This window comes from Pogoniulus pusillus, chromosome 20, assembly GCF_015220805.1.
Source record: "Pogoniulus pusillus isolate bPogPus1 chromosome 20, bPogPus1.pri, whole genome shotgun sequence".
NCBI classification, from domain to species: domain Eukaryota; kingdom Metazoa; phylum Chordata; class Aves; order Piciformes; family Lybiidae; genus Pogoniulus; species Pogoniulus pusillus.
The window spans coordinates 1,015,888-1,036,992 of NC_087283.1; the positions used below are offsets into that span (position 1 = coordinate 1,015,888).

At 43.8% G+C, this 21,105-nt stretch overlaps 1 protein-coding gene across 4 annotated transcripts; it reads left to right on the top strand.

The window, feature by feature from the left end:
- The first annotated feature begins 1,917 nt into the window (after positions 1-1,917).
- On the top strand, positions 1,918-20,712 carry LSM14A (LSM14A mRNA processing body assembly factor). Of its 4 annotated transcripts, none has more exons than XM_064159888.1 (10): positions 1,918-2,308; positions 9,620-9,783; positions 9,885-10,017; positions 11,049-11,171; positions 12,961-13,137; positions 13,453-13,515; positions 14,179-14,358; positions 15,610-15,781; positions 16,628-16,859; positions 18,804-20,712. In XM_064159888.1, exons 1-10 carry the CDS (start codon positions 2,188-2,190, stop codon positions 18,825-18,827), a joined length of 1,389 nt encoding a protein of 462 aa, XP_064015958.1. In that variant the 5' UTR covers positions 1,918-2,187; the 3' UTR covers positions 18,828-20,712. The 4 variants fall into 4 exon arrangements, with proteins under 4 accessions (XP_064015958.1, XP_064015959.1, XP_064015960.1 ...); XM_064159889.1 differs by having other exon boundaries at positions 11,052-11,171; XM_064159890.1 differs by having other exon boundaries at positions 11,079-11,171.
- The last annotated feature ends 393 nt before the right edge of the window (positions 20,713-21,105 follow it).

A 21,105-nucleotide genomic window follows, 5' to 3' on the forward strand; every position in this document is an offset into this window, starting at 1 on the left:
GCACTTGTTCCAAGGTATTTCCCTTCTCTGTTCTCTTACATCACTATCACAGGCCTCCCTGATACACACTTTCTCCTGGTATCCTCTCTTCATCAGCCTAGGTCCTCAACTTCCCTGCAACCTCCCCACAAACTGTTTGCCCCTTTTCCAAGTCCCATCCATATCCAAAGCTGATGGCTCTCCTTTAAGGAGGCAAGAGCAGGAAAACCAGGCTGTAGCTGACCCTCTAGATTGTCACTAGGTTCTCCACCTTCTCTCACTGATGTTATTTTGCCACGGTTGAGAATTGGCGATGGATCAGTCTCTAAACAGTCACAAGGACTCCCCCTCTCCTTTGTTCCAAGAGGACATGGGTATCTTTCATTTTTCTGAACAGTAGCTTTACGTTGAGCCGAGGTACAAATGTTCATTTTTGAGTGGCCTTCTACAGACTTGATACAGCCATGCATGTGCAGTCAGTAACTGAAGAACTTGCTTCCAAATCTTTCTAGTGCTCTGGGACACACTAGAAGCATACCAGTCCCTGGGCACTCAAGTGGACCGTAACTTTACCGTCAGCTGAACTTGGGCACCAAGTTTCCAGAAGTGCAGTACGTCTCTTATTTAGGAAGACAGGGGCTCTCCCAGAAAATGAAGGGCTCGCTGTTGTGTTTCAAAGCAGATCTCTATCATGAACAAAATACTTGCTGAACCTTTGCAACACATCAGTGTCCCTTTGCTGCAACAGAAGCTATTCAGCGCCCTTCCCAGACGTTCGGGTTTGCTGAATGTAGTTTTCTAGGCTACAAACAGAAAAAGGGAGGCCTGAAGCAGTTTCACATTTTAACAGTCAAAGCCTCATCTGCAATTTGAATGTCAGGTGTGTAACTCAAGTACAGCCTCAAAATTACGGGGCTCTGGGGGGTTGTTTGTGCTAAGGAGGGGGAAGTTAGAGTTAATTCCATGCATTAGTCAAGATTTCATCAGAACCTACATTCCTTAGTGTAGCTTGGCAAGACCCTAACACTGCCAACCAAGCAAAACAAAATCCTCCTTGAAACACGAACTAAAGAGTTACCATCGTCTGGACTCCGCAGCTCTCTGTGTGACTGGACTCCAAACTGATTAAAGCTCACAGGAATTACTCGCTCAGTGACAGGTAGCTCGGTCCTCTCTCAAAAACACTCGAACAGCCCAGAGAGCTAACACCAAACCTGCTTTCACACCCCCCTCAGTTCGCAGGCTATGCTGAGGCGGAGTTTCCAAGCTGCGACCTTCAACTTTTGGCGGACTGGGCAGCAGCCCGGGAGAAGGACTCGCAGGCACTACAGGCCCCACACACCATCGCTCCGCCAAGCAAGGAAAGTGCGACACGGTTCAGCCAGCCCCGGCCCGCCGGGCAACCTGCAGCGCGGCCGCGAACCGCTGCAGAGACAGCAGCTCAGCCCCAGCAGCATCGCTGCACCCCCGGGCGGCCCGAACGGCCGCGAACCGCTGCAGAGGCAGCAGCTCACCCCGAGCGGCACCCCCGGGCGGCCCGAACGGCCGCGAACCGCTGCAGAGGCAGCAGCTCACCCCGAGCGGCACCCCCGGGCGGCCCGAACGGCCGTGAACCGCTGCAGAGGCAGCAGCTCACCCCGAACGGCACCCCCGGGCGGCCCGAACGGCCGCGAACCGCTGCAGAGGCAGCAGCTCACCCCGGGCGGCCCGAACGGCCGCGAACCGCTGCAGAGGCAGCAGCTCACCCCGGGCGGCCCGAACGGCCGCGAACCGCTGCAGAGGCAGCAGCTCACCCCGGGCGGCCCGAACGGCCGCGAACCGCTGCAGAGGCAGCAGCTCACCCCGAGCGCACCCCCGGGCGGCCCGAACGGCCGCTCCCGCCCTCGGCAGTCCCCCGGCCGCCAGCTCTCGCGAGATCGCCGCCGCTCCCGGCACCCATTTCGCGGCTGGGGCGAGGGGGGCGGCTCTGAGGGAAGATGAAGGCGGCGGCCATGTTGGGCGCTCCAGGGCGCTTTCGGTGCGGGCTGTGCTGAGGGAGTCTGCGCAGGGAGAGCCGGCGCTGGCGGATCGGTGCGAGGCCGGGTTCGTAGCGGGAGGAGTAGAGCGTCTGCTGCGACTCTAAGCCGAGGGTCTTTAGTTGCTCGTGCTCAGCTTCAGGAGCGCTCGGCAGGGGAGGAGGGAGGTGTCCCTGACCGAGGAGCCAGCACCATGAGCGGAGGGACGCCCTACATCGGGAGCAAGATCAGCCTTATCTCTAAGGCCGAGATCCGCTATGAAGGGATCTTGTACACCATCGACACGGAGAACTCTACCGTGGCGCTGGCCAAAGGTAAGGACCTGGTTGGGTAGAGGACTAGGCCTTGGCGGCACAGCAACGCCTCGGGGATGGGGCGGGAGGGGAGCGGGATCCATAGTGCCTGCAGCGGCGTGGGGACCGTTGGGACCCCGTAGGGGATCGAGCAAGAACCTGAAACCGCGGCAGCGTAGTCCGTGGCGTTGTGTCGATGAGGAGGCCCAGAGTACGAGGGAGAGGCCTACAGCCTACGAAGGCCCAGCAGCGGCTGTGAGCGGGTTCGGCGGAGCTTTGGAAGATCCCGCGTACTTTGGGCTGGAGGCACGTCCTGCCGGCGGAGCGGCTGCAGCGGGGCGGAGGTGGAAATGAGCAAGCGGTGGGATATCGGCGGCGCGAAAGGGCTGCCGAGGCGCCTGCTCCCGCCGCGCCTGCTCCCGCCGCGCCGGCCCCGCGCCGCTGCGCCCGCCGCACCCCCTGCACCCCCGGCTGTGGGAAGGAGTGTGGAAAGCTTGGAGCAGCCGCGGGGGGACCGTCGCGAAAAGGGGGTAGGAACGTTACCTACTTAAGAGCTACTCAAAGGAGTCCTGAAAAGAGTGGAGATGTGGAGGCCGTAGAGGTGGAAATGGTCCAGAATTAGTGCGTAAAAGGGAGCAGAAGGAGGAGGCTGGAAAGAGGATTTCTTTACAGCTTAAGAATTTCAGACATACAGGGGCCAGGGCCGCATCCGACTAAAGTCTTCTGCATCCTGGAGTAGGAGACAGCTTGGGTCTAAAGGGGAGCCTGGGACTGCCACTTTATCAACAAAGACAGCTGTATAGCACTGCGAATTGAAATCGAGTACAGACAATGACCTGAGAATGTATTTGCTGTAGAATATACGTGTGTGAGAAACATGGGAAGATCTGTTTACCTAGTAGAAAGAGACTAGGAGGAGTGAAAAAGAGTGTCTCTGAAAGTGGGCATCCAAAGGAGTTTGCTGTTTCTTGCTCATGGCAGCACACTCAACACAAGTATGTTAGTCGTGGTATTGAGTGTGTAGTATTCAGGTAAAACATTATGTCAGACTTCTTATCAACTTGTTTATAATGGATTCTGCAGAACTTCGTGGAATTTAATTTTCTTCTTGACTCTGTAAAGTTTTGGTAAATGATCTAAATGCATATGTAAAAGCAGAGAGTTATCCGGCTATTAGGTAAGAGAAAAAAATTAGTCATTGTTCGGTCTGAGAGTATTCAGTTCTGTTTGATATGATAAGCTTCACATTCTAGCATAATGGCCATCTGTCATCTTTTCCATAGTTGGTGTGTAGAAGAGTAAACCTGTGGAGTAGTGTGCTTTGAAACGCCTTATATTAAGTAGGTTTGGTCCTAGGTTTGCTTAGTTCATTTATAGGGCATTCAGCTTTAGTGGTGTGATTTTTGCTTACTTAGAAGGTGCCTTTAGATTAGGTTACCTTTCTGAAGTTGCATTATTTGTTTAAAAAGGACAGCTGGTATTTGTTTGTATGAGAAAAAGCTGAACACTGTGATTAAAAATAAATGTTTAGAAATTCCAGTTGCATGATGTGATTGTTGAGGTTCACACAAAAGCTCTTAGAAGAGTCCCATCCTTGAGGAGCTTGTGATAGTCTTGCCCTAAATTAGGCAGCTTGGCCAAGCCAGTGTTGCATGGCTTCTCAAGAGTGGTTAGCTCATGCTACAGTGTATGTGCCAAAGTGTCCGTACTTAAGACAGAGCAAACTGCAGTTACAAATCTAATCTATTCTCTTCCCATGGCTCTCATCAGAAATGTAAATCTAAACCATTACATTTGCTTTAAGAAAACTTGGCTGAGTTAGCTGAAGAATGTGTGTTTTGTAATACAGTGTTATGATTCAGAGGAGAATAAACCAGTATTTCTAGGCCACCTGGAACCAAAAATCTTGAGATTAATCTGGAAGCTGATAACCAAATTAGACTACAAAACAGTTTGCTGTGCTCATGAGTAAAATGCTCAGCTCTAGAATATTCAAGTTTCTGAGTAAAGGACAGATTATTCCTGCGAATGTGACACAACAACATGTATGTAAGGTGACAAGCATGGTTAATCATGTATGTGAAAGCAGAGCTTCCTTTGGAACTTTCTGTAACTGTAAATATGTTGAGCATATTTACAGTTATCTCTTCTTCCTGTGGTAAGTCCAGAAGTCAAACCACAGCTGTTTACAGTGCATCTTTACTACAAATGTCAAACTTTCTGCCAGAAAGAGATAAAAAAAGGCCCAAAAGATGAGTTGGTGTTTCCCGTTGCGTTGCTGTGTATCTGGCTTCATGCGACTGTTACCTGGTTTGAGTGCAGGGTGTCTTAACCATTATTTGTTTCCTAACTGAAATCACTGTAGTTGTTTGTGGCAGCAAGTGAAAAGTAGAGATAGAATCTGTTCTTGAATAATTGTGGATTTGCCTAGCAGCAGAATTTGTGTGGGCTAACCTGAAGTTTGAGATAAATCTCATTAAGTCGTCCGTGTGGAGTGTTTTAATTTACTGTAAATCTTCTGAGATTTTTGGTAGAAATAAGATTCTTTGGGTGTCTAATAGGATGCTGATCATAGTTCTTAGTTACTAAGGAGTGATTTTCTGTAGTTCTCTAATCAGATGTGATCCTTCCACTAGCAGAAGCTGTGGCCTCTGTCTTTCAACTTAGAGAAAGATAGCAACTGTTTAACCATTGAGCAGAACGTTTTCATCCTGATAGGGGAAAGCAATGCATCCTTTCACAAAGCACCTTGTTACTTAAATAACAGAAAACTCCTTTTTATATCAGATTCCAAATATGAAGCAGGCTATATAACTATTCAAGGGGGTTGTGTTACTGGCATAGATGTTTTCTTTGGATTGCCAGCTTTTCAGGGCTATTGTTTGGAACCAAAATCCACCCACTCATTTTCAGGTTTCAGTTTGGGATGTCCTTCTAGTTAATACTTCTAATTCATATGTCATTTAAAAAAAATCTTTACAGCTGATCAGTTTAATAAGAGTGCTGAATGCTGTGCAGGCTTTGCTGTAAAGTGGTTACTGTCCTCCCTGGGGCTGTTAGAGAATAGTATGAAGGATTGTGTTTGATCTTACATGTTACAGCACTGAAAATACGTAATGTCTTTCTGTTTCAAGGCACCAATGTAAGGGTAGATTTGTACTGTAGTTAAGCTATGGTAGAGTGACCATATCAGGTTAGAAAAGGCTTTACTCCTTGCCAGCAGTTGGGAATCTTGAGCCTTGTGAGTATGCTCATTATATACTGGCCTAATGCATCAGTTTTCACTTATCAGCTGTTGGACCATTGAAAATTGCAGTTACAGTGTTATAATTAACAGATAATAACGGGCCAGCTTTCAGTATTTTAAGAAGTAGTTAAACTACTGGCATTTTCAGCCACCTGTGATTGTGTTTGCCATAGGCTAACAACACACAAAAGAGAAAACTTAATCTTTCTTTTAGAATTTTGCTCATTATTAGTTGCTGAAAACCTCAGAAATGTAGGCAGAAGAAAGTTATATGTGAAGACTTGAGCATTTCTTATCATGCAAGAGTGGGAGCAGGAAGGGGAGAGTTAAATTTTTCTGAAGTTCTTAGGAAGTTAAGTTTTAGTCATTTCAGTGACACACTCCCTATATGTACTGAGGTTTAAGGCACATGTGCCATACTGACCCTGTATGTAGCATGTCACAATGTGAACATCTCCTGTTGTCAGAGCCCGCTCCTGGCTGCTTCCCTCCTGTCTCCCTGTTAACTCACTACCGCTTTGAGCAAGGGGGTGAAGAGTGAGTTAATTGTTTTGAAGCTGTGAGCCCCTCACAAGCTGGCTCCTTCACGGTAATACTTTTCCTGTAATGTGGTGTGCAGGCGCGTGTGCAGGGGAAGGGATGTGATGTTTTGAAGAGACATAGTGATGAAAATTTATTTCTTCTGGTGGTAGTGGTCCAATTCTAGTCATGCTTCTCACGGATGCTTTCAGAGCGGGGGCAGACTGGTTTCTCTGTGTGCTACCAATGGAGTCTGGCTGCTAAGCTAGTGTCAGTGCTGCCTACGGAGACTAAACTGCATATCCACAGTAGTTTGTTGCATGGGAGCAGAATCCTCTTTTGTCAGTTGAACATACAGCTTGGCTTCTGATAAACAGTGTTTTTCTGTGTTAATCAACAGGTAATCTAACTGATAGGGAAAGTTGCAAAGTTTCCCTTAGATGCTATAGTAGCGTAATACAGTAATATACATTAAAATACAGTGTAGTAGTAACACTGAAGTCAGTTGAAATCTCTACTAAAACTCACTTGCAGCACATTAGTCAGATATCAGTGGAGCTACTTGGATGTAGTCAAATACATCAATCCTGTCAGACTGCACAGTGTCAGTTTCTTTCTAGCTAGCTACTTACTTTTGTCAGTGTAAATACACACATTTAAGTTTGCATTTAATATGCCTTTTTGTTTGCAAGTCCCTAAGCCAGTGTAGCTCATAGGAAATTAAATAACTAAAAGGGAAAAACAGGGTAAGTTTAAATGGATTTACCATAGTCCTCACAAGTGTTACAAGGTTACATGATCTTTAATGTGCTTATTTTCCTTTCCTCTCACTTCAGTATTTTGCTATGTTTGAAGCACTGCACCTTGTTTTGGAGGAAGGATGTAGTCTGAGGAAATATCCCAAGAGGCAGAGCTGGATAAAGCTGTAGGACTGCTGCCGCGCCAATACTTTGTCTTTATGATACTCTGGCAACGTAGTATTTTTGATAATGCTGAGCTGTGGTAAAAACTTATTTCTTTCTAAAGTGCTGTCATACTGGCCATCTGTAATATTAGACCTTTTGCTTCAGTGAGCCCACATTATGTTAAATCCTAATCCAGGATAGGAGGGAAGAAACTGTAAAGATAGCTGTCACTTTGAAAAATACTGAAAATAATGTTCAGCTCTATCCTTTACTACTGTCTGAAGGACCTACTTGGAATAGACACTGCAAAAATACTGAGTAGCCCTTATTCTAAAACTGGTTGCTTGGACTGCCACATGCAGTTTTGCTTCTTTGCATTATAAAGAAATCAGGTGTGTGTTTTGTTTGGGTTTTTCTGTTGCAGTGGGCTGAGAGAAGATTGTACCCCAGATCAGAGGAGTTTGCATACCCCTCTCCAGCAGAGCTAATCTGCATTGGGCAAAATTGTCATTATGTTTTTCAGAAAGTTGCACTAAAATGAGTTTGGTTTGGGGCTGGGAGAAATAGGGGAAAAACAATCCAGACTCTTAAGTAGCAACTCATTATGTTTTACTGTAAAGCCCTTGACTGCCTTATCGGTGTTTTGATCTAGTTGCATAAGCAGCTGGATCTCTTAAAAGTTGCATTGTAGTTTTTGGGAGTTCATCAGATTTTTATTTCTATGTAAAAGTGACATGTGATCCTGTAGTTTACCACCTCTTTTGTGTGTGCTGTTGCTACTGCTTAGATCCTTCATCTAGAAAGTAAAATGCTTCAATGACTTACTGATTACACTCTGGCTGACTTTGTGCACCTATGTAGACAAAATGGCTACTAGAGAAACCATTTCAGTGTGGGATAGAGAGAAGCAACACAAAATCAACCTTAGTTTTACTCATGAAAACAGGTCGAATGCTGGAATGAAATGCCAAATTAATTTACTAGTTTTCTAATAGATAGGGCTGCCAGAAGGTGAAGGTGGATCCTTAGTCAGTACAGTGAAATATAAAAGCCTAATGGCGAAAAAGCAACAGGGTGAGCTACTGTAATGCACGTGACCAATTGATAATGGTGTTAAGTTATTCTCTATTGTTTTGAGTTAATTTCTGAAAATTCTTCAGTTTCAGCTCTCTTTTTTTCTTTATCTTATATAAAGATTTTATTTCTTTATATAAGATCTAGCTTATATCAAAGATGGAAATTCAGTTAACAATGTGTGTCTTTTATGTTTCATAGTACCATCCAGAGCAGGCCTTCAGATCCACAGAAAGAGAAAGTTGATTCAGTTCAGCTCAGTAGATGATTTAAGTAGGAACAAAGTAATTATAACTACTTAATGTTAATTTTTAATATAGTGTCAAGTTCATCTCTTTACCTCTGAATTATGCTTCTCAAAAAGATCTATAATCCTTGACTCATAAGCTCTGTTTATGCAGTACTAGAAGAAGCAACAGTGATGGAAGATGGTTGATGCAGCCTGAGAAATGACTCAGTGTCACTTTATACAGCTCTACAGGAAACTGCTTTTCTTGACTAATGATTTTGTGGCTGCAAATAAGTGCCTAATGATGTCTCCAAATTGTTGATGCATCTGAAAACGGAATTCTGGTAAATTAAAGCAAAATACAGATGTTTTCTCAGCATAATCTGTAGTACCTTACAAAGCAGACAAAAACTTCTTAAAAGATTAGAGCAGCAGTAGTCAAGGGTTTGTTAAAGCTGCTGCAAGTTGATGTTCAGTACAATATAATTGTCGTTGTTTTTTTTTTGTTCTCCATTGTTTAGTTTTTGCTTACAGAACTAGCTCTTGGAGATTATCTCCACATTTTTTCATTTGTTTCATTTTATCTTCACCTAGGATCAGAAGTCTGAAGGTGAGGTAAAGTCTCTGAGACAGTAGTAAAAGTGATGCTGTCTGTATACAGTGGTAGTGATTATATGTAGTCCAAAGGGGAAGAGCACGATAAACTTCAGTACTGTGCAATATGAAAGCTGTTGGAATTCAGCTAAGTACTTGAAAGCACATTTACTGTCTTGCTGTGTTGCACACTCTGCAGGCCTGCCTGGGAACACAGTTATGCCCCTGTCAGATTACTTAATTTGACAGAAATTTCTCCTTTTTATTTAAGCCTGGATTCAGACCTTGAATTTGTCGAAAAATACTTTCCTTTTGGTAATTTTTAATATTCTGTTTTCTAGTGGTATTAGATTGGGTTTTTTTCCCCTTGATTTGCAAGTGCAGAATACGAACTATGTAAACTCCCCTGACTCGAATGACTGAACTGCCAGCCTTTCCTGGTGTTGTGTTGCTATAGTGTATAGAAAGTGTTAACTTAGCAAAACACCACTTTGCTGCTTCCCCTTGTCATCAAAAATCAGTTTAAATATTCAGTATAAGCGATGTCCCAGGAAGGGGGAAAAGAGATGCCCTTCTGCTTTAGTTGAAATTTTAAAGATCAGTTTACTTGTCTGAGCAGTTGGTAATTAACTGTCATTAATTAGGCTTTTTTCTCGACAAGATAGAACTCTTTTTGTTTAAAACTGTTGGTCTCTTCGTCAAAAAGGTTTCAAATATATTGCAGTGTTTTTATTTTCTTATTTTTTTTCTCTCCAATTTTTCAGTTCGCTCCTTTGGTACAGAAGATAGACCAACTGATAGACCTGTACCACCTCGTGATGAAGTCTTTGAGTACATTATATTCCGTGGCAGTGACATTAAAGACCTAACTGTCTGTGAGCCACCAAAGCCTCAATGTTCTTTGCCACAGGACCCAGCTATTGTTCAGGTAAGTCAAACCATATGTTTAGATTTTTGTGGCTGAAGATACAACCTGGTAGCTTTTAAGTGCTCTCTGAGTGTTTAAAAATTAAAATACTTTGTCTTCAGTCTTCACTAGGATCTTCTACCACATCTTCATTCCAGTCTGTGGGGTCCTATGGTCCTTTTGGCAGAATGCCTGCATACAGTCAGTTCAGTCCGAGCCCGCTGGTGGGACAGCAGTTTGGTGCTGTTGGAGTTGGTATGTTCATTATATTGTCTGGTATTTCCTGTAAGTGAAGCTGCATGTGTATGCATAGGCAGTCAGCAGAGACCATTCAAGGTCTTGAGTCTGTGTCAGTCCTCCAGTTTAGCTCAAAAGCATAGAGTTGTTTATAGTGATTGACACTGAAATGAAAGCAGATGGTTAAGAACTAACCACACTATCTCACGGGAGGAGTGGGGAAGGCTTCCTATGATCATGAATTCATTCAGTTTCAGAGATAAATTCATTACATCCATCATCTTGATAGTATTTCACAAGTAGAAGAGGCAGCTCCACAAAAGCCCTGTAGCTGTGCTGCTGATGTGGTATCCTAGGTGCTCAGGTGGTGTGTGCCCTAACCAAGGGTTTTGGGTTAGTCAGCACTCCATGTGCCAGCACAGTTTTGCAGCTAGTCATGAGATGGTAGCTTAGTGTGAAGTATGTGCTTGAGGGATTTGTGAGCTGTATGGATTAGTCTCTCATTTTTACTGCAGATGCTCTCTGAGACTCTCCAACAGACTTTCATTCCTCCCTTTATTTTTTCTATTTCCCTTTTATTTTCACAAAGAAACTTGGATTCTTGTAACTGCAGTGGTGTCAGTGTTAGTCCTGGTACTGAGAATGTTAGCCATGTGAAGGGAAGGCTAGAGAATTGGCCAGAACTTGATAGGAGTTAAGTTGTGACTGTCATTTTTGTTTAAAAGATGCAAAGTGGTAATACATGCAAATCACATTTGTTTATTACTCTGTAAGATACTGTTGTGACTGTGCTGTGCTCATGCTTGACCAAAGTTAGCAGTGCTCCTAAAGCTGTCTGGTTTTTTTTAGATCGAATGAATCAAGACACTACAGTCTTACTAACTTACTATAAACACATATACTACATTAAACTTGAGTCTATGGGTAGGGCAGACTTATGTGTGTTTTAGAATAACTGCCTAATATGACTTCATTGGTCATTTAGTGCTAATTTAAAAAAATACAGGAAAATACTCTAAACCAGGTTTTACAATTGTATTTCTTTAAAGCAGGAGGTTCTTTAACATCTTTTGGAACAGACTCTTCAGCCAGCACCAGCATGTCCCAAAGTACTGCAGTTGGTTCTGCATTTACAACAGATGGGAGATCACTGAAAACACAGATGTCTCAAGGTAAATCTTTTGGAACAACTCTTGGATCTTTTTTTAACCAGTCATGCCCCTGTGATGTAGGTGGTTACCAGAAATGCTAACCAGACAACTGAATTCTGTCATGAAAACGCTTGGTATTAAAAGCAGAAAGCGCTGAGAAGCGTTGTACTTGCTCTTTAAACATGCACATCTTGGTGTGCTGCATAGGCAGCTATTAGCAGCATGTTTGCTGGTACCCTTAAAGCCTCCATATTGAGGAGCAGGATTTACTTTAGATGAGTAATGGTAGCAAGCAAATGCCTACAAAAATTCAGTGTCTAGTTTTATTGATTAGATGACAAAACTCAAGGTTCTTCATGCTGATTGAATTGTGAAGTCTTTCAGCCTACAATTTTTAAATCTTTACCCCAGTGATATTTTAGTTAATGTATTTTTACATAAATAATATTAACTGCAGGCCTGATTGCCTGTAGAGAAGATGACGTGACAGTTAAGTCAATTTAGTAATAATAGAATCTGTGGATAGTTTGTGTTACACTGGAAAAAGAAGCAAAAAGGAATGATGAAGAAAAAAGAAATTAAATGTTGAGTACTCTCACTCTTGCTTTACATTAGAATGTGTTAAGATTGCTCCTCAAAATCCAAAAGATGTTCCTTGCTTTTCCACTCTTAGTTGCTGCATGGAAAAGTGTGTACTAAGATATGTTCCTAATGCTACTTGTGTCACCTTAGAAGGCAAACACTTTACTTAGAGCAAACAGGTTTGTTCCTAAGTTGTGGTTGAGAGTTGTGTAGCAGTTTGGTCTGCTTTCTAGGAGTGGTTGGGCAGACTTGCAACAGAAAGTTCTACTTGGTTGCATTAATTGATGGCAGAGAAGATGCTGAATTTTTGCTGTTTCTCTGCTGAAAGAGTAGCTTTGGTTTTCTGCAGGTGAGGTTAAAATCTCTGTGACTGTTGCACTTACTGTCTGAGGAGTGCTCCAGGTGGACATTCATTGTGCCATGGCATTTCCTGTGGGGCACCAGCAAGATAAGATCTTTCTTTTAAAAGGATTTGTCATCTTTGTGGATGGCAAATGTGGTGTGGTTGCTTTGAGGGATTTTTAGGGGGTGTTTTTCTTGTCTTACTTCGTTTATTTTTTTTAAAAAGGGATGCTACTTTTTTTTTTTCTTGACTCACTGGGTCCGGAGTGTCAGTCCTTAGTAGATTTACCTATATGGTGTAGTAAACATGTCTGGACAGATCAAGTGTCACCATTATAAACATACTTCTGGATCTACTCACTCATAATTCAATTGCAGGTTGAAATACATGAACAGCACTTTGTGGGGAAGCTTTCATTGCTCCTTCATCTGCATTATGCTTGGCAGTAGCCGCCACTGTTCATTTCTTTTGTGGTGATGATACAAGAGAGTGCACTAGTTGAAATGAAATTTCAGTATCATAACTGTCTGCCTTTGAGAGCAGTCACTTTCTGCTCTGCTTTCTATGGAGACAGGAGGAATATTTCTACCACCAGTCAATCAAAAAACTTCATTCCACACCTAAATACTCTCCATGGATGGGTTGATAGGGATTAGTTGTTCTACCCATCTTTTTCATATAGATAGGGGGAAGGCAAATTGCTGGACATCCTCTATTTTGGATCTGAGGATGCAGAAATATTTATTTCTTAATATCATTTCTTCTTTGGACACAGCTGTTTTGACTGTAAGTCAGTCACATCTGTCAACCTAGACTGGTCGAGACAGTAATGCAAATTTATAGATGAGAAATAACTCATTGGGCTTTGGGTTGTCTTTTTCCCAGGTCGTTCAAGCCCTCAGATTGATCATTTGAGAAGGAGCCCCACCATGGAACAAGCAGTTCAGACAGCTTCAGCCCACTTGCCTGCTTCAGCAGCAGTTGGGAGGAGGAGTCCTGTCCCAGCCAGACCTTTGGTGTCTGCTAGTCAAAAATCATTAGAGAATCAAGAGCACAGACGAGGTATCTTTGGATCATTTTCACACGGCTTGTCGTCTTCCATACACATAGGAAATGCTCTTCTAAGGGCTACCTGTAGGAATTGTCCTACCCTCCATTGCTGGTAGGCTGGTCAGCAGAGACCTGGATTATATATATAGCTTTTTAAAGTCAAGCATATATTCTGATTTTTTTTTCCTTTATGAGTTAAAGCTGTGGTTCACTTTTACAGGTTTTGGGGTTTTTTTTTTTAAGATCTGAACTATGTAACTATATACAAAAGTATGATCAAAAATACCTAATTGGATAAACCAATCATTTTTTTATTCCCGACTTTAGCTGAAGCACACAAGGTTTCAAGATCAGAAAATGAACTCAGAAATGAAAGCAAACGACAAATTGGTAAATCTTGTTTTGAGAAATAGCTCTCAGTGTGTTCAGACTCCATGGTGGGTTTTAAAAGTCTGCTAAAATGCAGCACTGTGTATACTTTTGTCAGGTGCTAGGCCTTTGTTCCTGGCATCCAGAAATCCTGCAGCTCACATTTTGGTAATGAAGAATTTAAGTATTTAGAATGCCTTCACATAATTATTTCTTGTGGGCAGCAGTAACGTTGCTTTGGGTCAGAATAACACAAGCACAAGAAGTTAATGTTAGACAGAAAAATCTCTTCTAGTTGCTCTATTTAAATGCAAAAGTAAGCAGTATTCATGGATGTATAAATACAGTAGCATAAAATAAGACTTGTTACCTTTCTACAAAAAGTCCTGCCTGCAAAGCCACTAGCACTTTGCCTCCTCTCCCAGGAGCATCTAATGACTTGTAGAAAGTCTTCTGCCACCCATCAGTGCTGTTTATTCTCCTTTGTGGCCCTGACGTAATTACTGTAACTGAATTTACAAATTCCAAGCTGCTTGGACAGGATGTTTAACGACAGAAGTGTAGGAAGAGGATGCATGAAGCCTCTCACCCCAGGAACTGAAAAACAAAACATCCCACTCAAAAAGACAACCACCTTCTCCACCTTCAAAAAAACAAAGCCAAACAGGCTTGCCCTCTTTTCAGTTCCAGGTGCACCTGCAGTACGGAGAGGCCGTGGAGGTCACAGAGGAGGCCGAGGAAGATTTGGTATTAGGAGGGATGGTCCAATGAAGTTTGAGAAGGACTTTGACTTTGAAAGTGCAAATGCACAGTTCAACAAGGAAGAAATTGATAGGGAATTTCATAATAAACTTAAACTGAAAGGTAAGCTAATTTTTGCTTTAGATCCAAGCATTCAAAAACCATCTTGCTGTTTTACTCCTACCGTGGAGAGCAAGTTTTAAGTGGCATATCCCGCTAGAAATCCATGAACAGACTGGGATCATCTAATTGAATACTTGAGTTACCTTTTGAGTTTTGAAGGAATTTCCACTAGCAAGTATACATCATGTTCTGACAAGTTTGTTAGTTAGAAATGCAGATTACTTGAGAAATAGCTGTTGAGCTCTGGAAAATATGTGATAAAAGAAAACCTGTGTTTTATATTTACAGTTATTAATAGATTAAAAAGTAAAAGTTGGGGATCAGAACATTGCTGGAGGATGCACAGGCGTTTCAGCAAGTTCCTAGCAATTCTTTGTTCCATTTTCCAAGGAAATGCAGGAGTAGTTTGACTCTGTAATCCACACTGCCAGCACTTCTGTCTTGTTTTCCAGCAAGCTTCTGTTTTAATTACCTCATTCTCTTGTGACCAGCCACCTGTTCATTACACTCCAGCTACTATTTTTGGACGAATTGTTACAGGTTAAAGTAAGGAGTTCTCTCTTTCAGTAAATGATGGGCTAAGAAGCTGGGAAATAAAGGGCAGGAATAAGTGGTCAGATTTCAGCGTAGATAAGAACCACCAGTCACATAGGATTCTTTTCCTCTGGTGCTTGCTTCTTTTTGGATCATTTCTAAAGGGGCTGACAGATTACTGTCCGTACTATTTCTTTTTTTCAGGATAATAAAGAGGCGAGGGAAAGCTAACTATAAAGGAAGTACTTTCTGAGACAGTGGCCGTTTTTGTGTATGTTGTGGTAAAATCAAGCTGGTTATCTGAAGTTTATGCACAGCATGGTGAGATTTAAGAGCACAGAAAGGAGACGTAAAGATTCTAATAGCTCATTCTTTTGAACCATCAGCTTCTCTTCCAGTAGCAGTCAAAACAGGAAGCTGAACTTGGGGTGCCGTTAGGAAAGAAATCGATCATAGAGACAGTTGACAGTGTAATATCTTGAATGCCAGCCCTGGTCTTAAGGGAGATAACAGTGAAGCCTGAAGCCAGACGCCAGCAGCAGCAGAACATCCCAGCTTGTATGTCAGATTATCTGACTTCCATACTGAGGTTTGGAGGAGTTTCTCTGTTTCTGAGCATTCAGTATAGTCTGTGCCTGTCTGCCCGAGGGTGAGTTGCCAGTGCTGTTTTGCTTAGTATGATGGGCTGGAAAGCTTCTGTTTACTTTTACTTTCCAGAAGACAAACTTGAAAAACCAGAGAAGCCTGTGAATGGAGAAGACAAAGGTGACTCAGGTGTCGATACCCAAAACAGCGAAGGGAATGCTGATGAGGAGGATCCACTTGGACCCAACTGTTACTATGACAAAACCAAATCCTTCTTCGATAACATCTCCTGTGATGACAATAGGTATGGCCTGCAAGGGGAAGCTGTTAGTCGACTTAGGGCATGTTTCAGCCATAAGGCAGTGGCAGCAGTACTCATTACAGTCACTGCTGAATCCATAGTGGAGAAAGCTTATTCCATCTGCAGAATCCCAGGCAAATGAATCCTTCTGTGGGCAAGCGTAACACATTAGTGGGAAGAGATTTTTAATGTTGGCTTAGAACCATACTCTTAAAGCTGAGTGTACATACTCTAGAATATCTTCCAGATGTACTAAAGTGGGTTTTACTCTTTGGGAGTGTTGCTGCTAAATAACCACCTGAGTTAAATGTATGATGACTGTGCTTTGGGAACAGTTTGTGAGTAGGAGGCACAACCATCTTGGCCAGTAGTGGCCAATGGGCAGGAAGAGCAAAGCTTATCTTTTGCTGTTGCTGTTTTATCAGACCAGATGATGTGGATTACTGACCTATTTTGAATTGGGGGGGAGGAGGAGAGAATTGTTTTGTTGTACTGACAACTGAAAATAAGTCAGTATCTGTAACTGTAAGCTCTTGGTTTCTCTTTCTTGTTCTGAATTGCAGACAGCTATTTTTTATTATTTATTCCTTGGTGCTGTGTGCAGAGGATACAGTCTGTGTCCTTCTCTGTGGGGAACTCTTAGAGCATAATTAATGTATAATGAATGCTGCTGGAACATCTCCCTTTTCATTTAAATGAGCTGTGGCAGACACCTAGATTCCTGCGGAAGGGATGCTGCGGAGGTTCAGAATGCAACTAATGTCTCCTTTTTTATTTCCCCTCAGCTCTGGCTGAGGCAGGCATTCTGTGGTGCGTTTTGAAACGGTCCTTGTTGCTTCTGCCTGGCAGGGAACGGCGACCCACCTGGGCTGAGGAAAGGAGATTAAATGCTGAGACCTTTGGAATACCGTTGCGTCCTAACCGCGGCCGCGGAGGCTACAGAGGCAGGGGAGGGATTGGCTTCCGAGGTGGAAGAGGCCGAGGAGGTGGGAGAGGTGGCTTCACTGCCCCCCGAGGAGCATTTCGTGGTGGATTCAGAGGAGGCCGTGGAGGCAGAGAGTTTGCTGACTTTGAATATAGGGTAAACCACATTTAATCGTGCTGTGACCTGATCCACTGCTCTTGGGAATGAGTGGTAAATAGCCTCCTGCTTTTAGGTCTGGTGTTGAACTGGAATTTCTTGAGTACTATTTTGTAGGTGCTCTGAAATTTTAATTACAGAGCATCGTTGTACTATCAACAGCAACCTAAACTAAAAGCTACCTTTCTTAACTTGTCCTAAATACCTGATTTACAGATGGATTTGGTGTGTGGAAGGCGAAAAACGAGTGAAAGCTCTGCAGATGAAATACAAGTGTTAGAAATGTGAATTGCAAGCGTTTTTCTAAGTACTATTGTAAAATGTAAAGATTGAGAGGGAGTCATTTAACTTGTGTGCAGCTTCTTGGAATGCTGTCTGGATGAGGTGGTACAAAGCCTGAGGGCTTCTAAGATCGTTCATAACTCTTCACACAATTGAGGCTGCTGAAGCAGAGCAAAAGCCCTTTCCAAAAAGGGAGATAAAATATTTGAGCACTGTTAGGTCCCATTAAACCGTTTTTAAACTCTTACCTTCCCATAATTACGCCCAGTGGCTGTTGGGAAAGCTGAGGCAGGATTGGTCACTCCATAAAAAGGAACGGTTGGACATAAGACACAAAAGCTTCAGAGGAAAAGCCTCCTGCCCATCCCATCGATCCCATTCATCTCTGGAAAGCACCAATGTTTTATTTTTACTGCAGTCTGAGTGAATCTTGAAGCTGCTTTAAGCGTTTTGCACAAGCCAGCACCTAACTGCTCATTGAGGGTACCTGATGCTTACATCATCGTGTAAGCTTAGAAGCAGGAATGCCGTCTGCAAGAGCTGTGCTGGCTGGGAAGCATATTCTCCCTCTGCGCTGGAGTTACACTGTTGGCTGCTTCTGTAACCTTGTGAAGACAGCTTTTTTTCTGTGTCCTCTTGAAGGTGGTAACTCCCCCCCCCAAACCAGCCCTTCGGAGGAAGGACGGAGTTGGCAGTCACAGCTAGGTAGATGATGCGTTCTGAGTTAGTGTTGCCTTAGTTGCCTTTTTTCCGTTGGGAGTTATGTGACTTCTCCTCTCCGCGAAAGCTCGTTGGTTATAGCAATTCTGTCAGCAGAGCTCACTTGCTTGCCAAACCCAAATCTTGTAATAATTTCAGTGCAAGCCATTTTTCTTGATATGCAGCATGTAGATTCGACTGGAATAACAGAAATAACCCCTGGCACACTCCTCAGTGTCAGTAACCAACGAAATTAACCAGATTGCTGCAAGGAAGTGTAGGCTTGTACTATGCTGACTGCCACACAACAACCTTTTCTGGTAGCTGGCTGCCTGAGCAGTCAGTTCAGTGAGCCTTGCAACACAAGATCTTTGTTCTCTGAAGAGAAAGGGTTGGGGGAAGCCTTCGAGTCCTGAGTGTCCCTTGGTTACTCCTTCACTGGTTTTACTCCTTCATTGGTTTGCAACAGTTAGTGCTGTGCTGCAGAGAAATTCTTGGCAGCTGAGCATGGATGGAAGAGGGCCTAAATATCAGATCTAATTATGGACTGAATGAGAGAATTTCAGTTTTCCAGAGGGGCAGGAGGTAGTTGAAGGATTTTCTATGAGGAAGAATTTGTTCACTGTGACAGAGCACTTGGCCAGGCTGGGGAGTCACCTTCTCTGGAGACATTCCAAAGCCACCTGGTTGCATTCCTGTATGACCTGCTCTGGGTGACCCTACTCTGGCAGGGGGTTGGACTGGATGATCTTTGGAGGTCCCTCTAACCCCTGTTGTGTGCCATTGTGTTGTGTGACACATGCAGTCAGAAGTGAGGAGCTGGCTGAGTACCTGGTGGGCTGAGACTGCTGTGGCCAGGTGCTAAACTGTTGGTGCAGGGGAGACTCTGCATCTTCTCCCAGATTCACTTCTGCTGTCTGCCTTGCACAGCTGCCATTAACATTGTCCTGTTGTTTCCTCTAGAAAGACAACAAAGTGGCTGCGTAGTCTAGAAGAAAGCTGAGCCCGGGGGAACGTCTCGATCTTCTCGATCCAGAGGATGCGTTTTAATCTCTGCAAAGAATGAAGTTGATTTGCTGTACACTTGTCACCAGCACTGGGATTTAACTATTTAATTTCAGAGGGGTGTAATGCAGTTCCTTTTGAAAAAATGGCCATCTTTGCAAGCAGTGAGCATTAAATAGATTTGAGACAGGAGGAGGAGTAATTTCTTATGTATAGTTAATTCTAAGGCAGTACTTGGATGGAGTTTAAGTATTTTTTCATCACCGAAAGGATTTTTTTGGTATTACTAAACCGTATTTGATAATTGCTTCAAGTTGTAAGGACAATTGTATGCAGAAGGCCGTCGATACTGTGAGTGTTTTGATCCACTGAAGGTTGTTTTTTGGAAACCCCGTGGTAGCCCTTTTGAGATAGTTGTACTTTATCAACCAGGGTGCTGGAGAGTAGAGAGCTTGCTTTGTCGGTCGAATATGTACACACAGTAAATACTGTTTCTTAGGCAAAGGAACCTTTTTATAGAGTTGTAAAATTCCGTGATACCCCATTGCCAAAGAAACACCACAGACTTTGTATAGCTGTATAAAAAGCAACTAATTTTTTAAAGAATAAACATTTTTAAGTGGGCGAACATACTGTGTTATTGCAGAAGGTCGATATGCTGAAGAACGCTGAGTTTTAGTTGGGATTTGGTTTCCTTTCTGTAGCAGCTTTTCGGGCTGAAAGCTTTGATTTTATATGTGGACTGTGACGAAGCTTGGAAATTGTTCTTCCGCAGCGTGAAACTGGATAGACTCTTCTCTGGCAAGGTTTTGATTTGGGAGTTTCTGGCGTGTTGCAGGATTTGACCCAGTTCAGGAGGTATTTTCAAATAAGGAGAGAGTTAATTTTCCTACATCGAAATTTGCAGTTGATTTTATTTAGTGATAAATATTAACTTTTTTAAATGATGGCCCAGGCACTCAAGTGTTTGATTCTCCTGCGATGCCTGGGGCAGCAGTACGTCTCCGTTTGTCGACTCTTGAGATGTTAACTTTGTTGTAATACCTGTAGACATAAGCGATTTAAAGAATTCTTAGTGTTTGAAGTTGTTTGCATTTTGATAGACCGTAGCTGGGAGACAGGAGGACTCTGGTTCTGAGACCCTGGAGTCACAGATGACAGTGTGTGGACTTCCTGCCAATTCTCAAGGACTGGTTTCTGCTTTTTGATATGCTGAACTAGAAACCTGGTCACTTGTGTCTGTGTATGTATGTGAAGGCCACAGGAATAAAGGGATCCAAAGATTTAAAAACAAACAACATTTTGATCTAATTTGCTGATTTTTCTTTTTCCTTTTTTCACTATAAAATGTTTAGTGGTGATAAAGATGTGGAGAACTGCACTGGTGCAAGATTGAAATATTTAAAAGTGGTTGATAGAATCTTAATTTTATAACTTTTGTATAGCACTACAAGGAAGTATTTTGTAATTGGTTTCCTCCTTAAGGTCAAGTAGAAGTTAGCAGCTCTTGTTTAGTCATGTTTTCTGCATGTTAACGGCGCCGCCTTTTGGGACCCACACGCCGTGACTCTGGGCAACTCTGAGGTGTTTGGCCACAGCGGCGAGTGCTGTCCTGTTGCAATAATAACTTTGTATGCTGTCAGGGGGCTCAGGCTTATTTAAACGCCAGGAGTTGTAAATAACGGTGGTGGAGGCTGCGAGGGGATATGAAGCGTGGGGTGCGGGTGGGTGCGGTGTGCGCGGCAGGCAGCGGCATGGCGACCTTCCGTGTACTTGCCCCATGCCAGCGAGGGTTTCCCTCTTTTTTCCTTCTTTTTTTTAAACTTTATTATTTTTAATTTTAAACCCGAATAAACTGTTCAACCCACTCGGCCTGCGCGACGTCATTTATTGTGGCTACCGCTGCCGTGTGCGGCCGGAGCACGACACGACTGCGGGCGGCCCTGACTGGGGTTGGGGAACGACCTAACCGTGAAGTAACTACCGCGTTCTGCAGGGGGGATGGGATATAGGATGCTGGGGCCAGAACCCTGCGGGAGCGCTGCAGCCCCGCCGGGACGGGCTCCGGCTCGGGACGGGCTCCGGCTCGGGACGGGCTCCGGCTCGGGACGGGCTCCGGCTCGGGACGGGCTCCGGCTCGGGACGGGCTCCGGCTCGGGACGGGCTCCGGCTCGGGACGGGCTCCGGCTCGGGACGGGCTCCTCGGGTGGCCGCAGTGCCGCCGGATCCTTCCGCCTCTCGCTCGGCCCTGCTCCGCCCA

What these genes read in the sequence shown, in the direction of transcription:
- LSM14A (XM_064159888.1), top strand. Translation starts at nt 2,188, where the DNA reads ATGAGCGGAGGGACGCCCTACATCGGGAGCAAGATCAGCCTTATCTCT. An exon ending in TACCGTGGCGCTGGCCAAAG is followed by an intron (nt 2,309 to 9,619) that starts GTAAGGACCTGG and finishes CCAATTTTTCAG; the next exon opens with TTCGCTCCTTTGGTACAGAA. An exon ending in GTTTGGTGCTGTTGGAGTTG is followed by an intron (nt 10,018 to 11,048) that starts GTATGTTCATTA and finishes ATTTCTTTAAAG; the next exon opens with CAGGAGGTTCTTTAACATCT.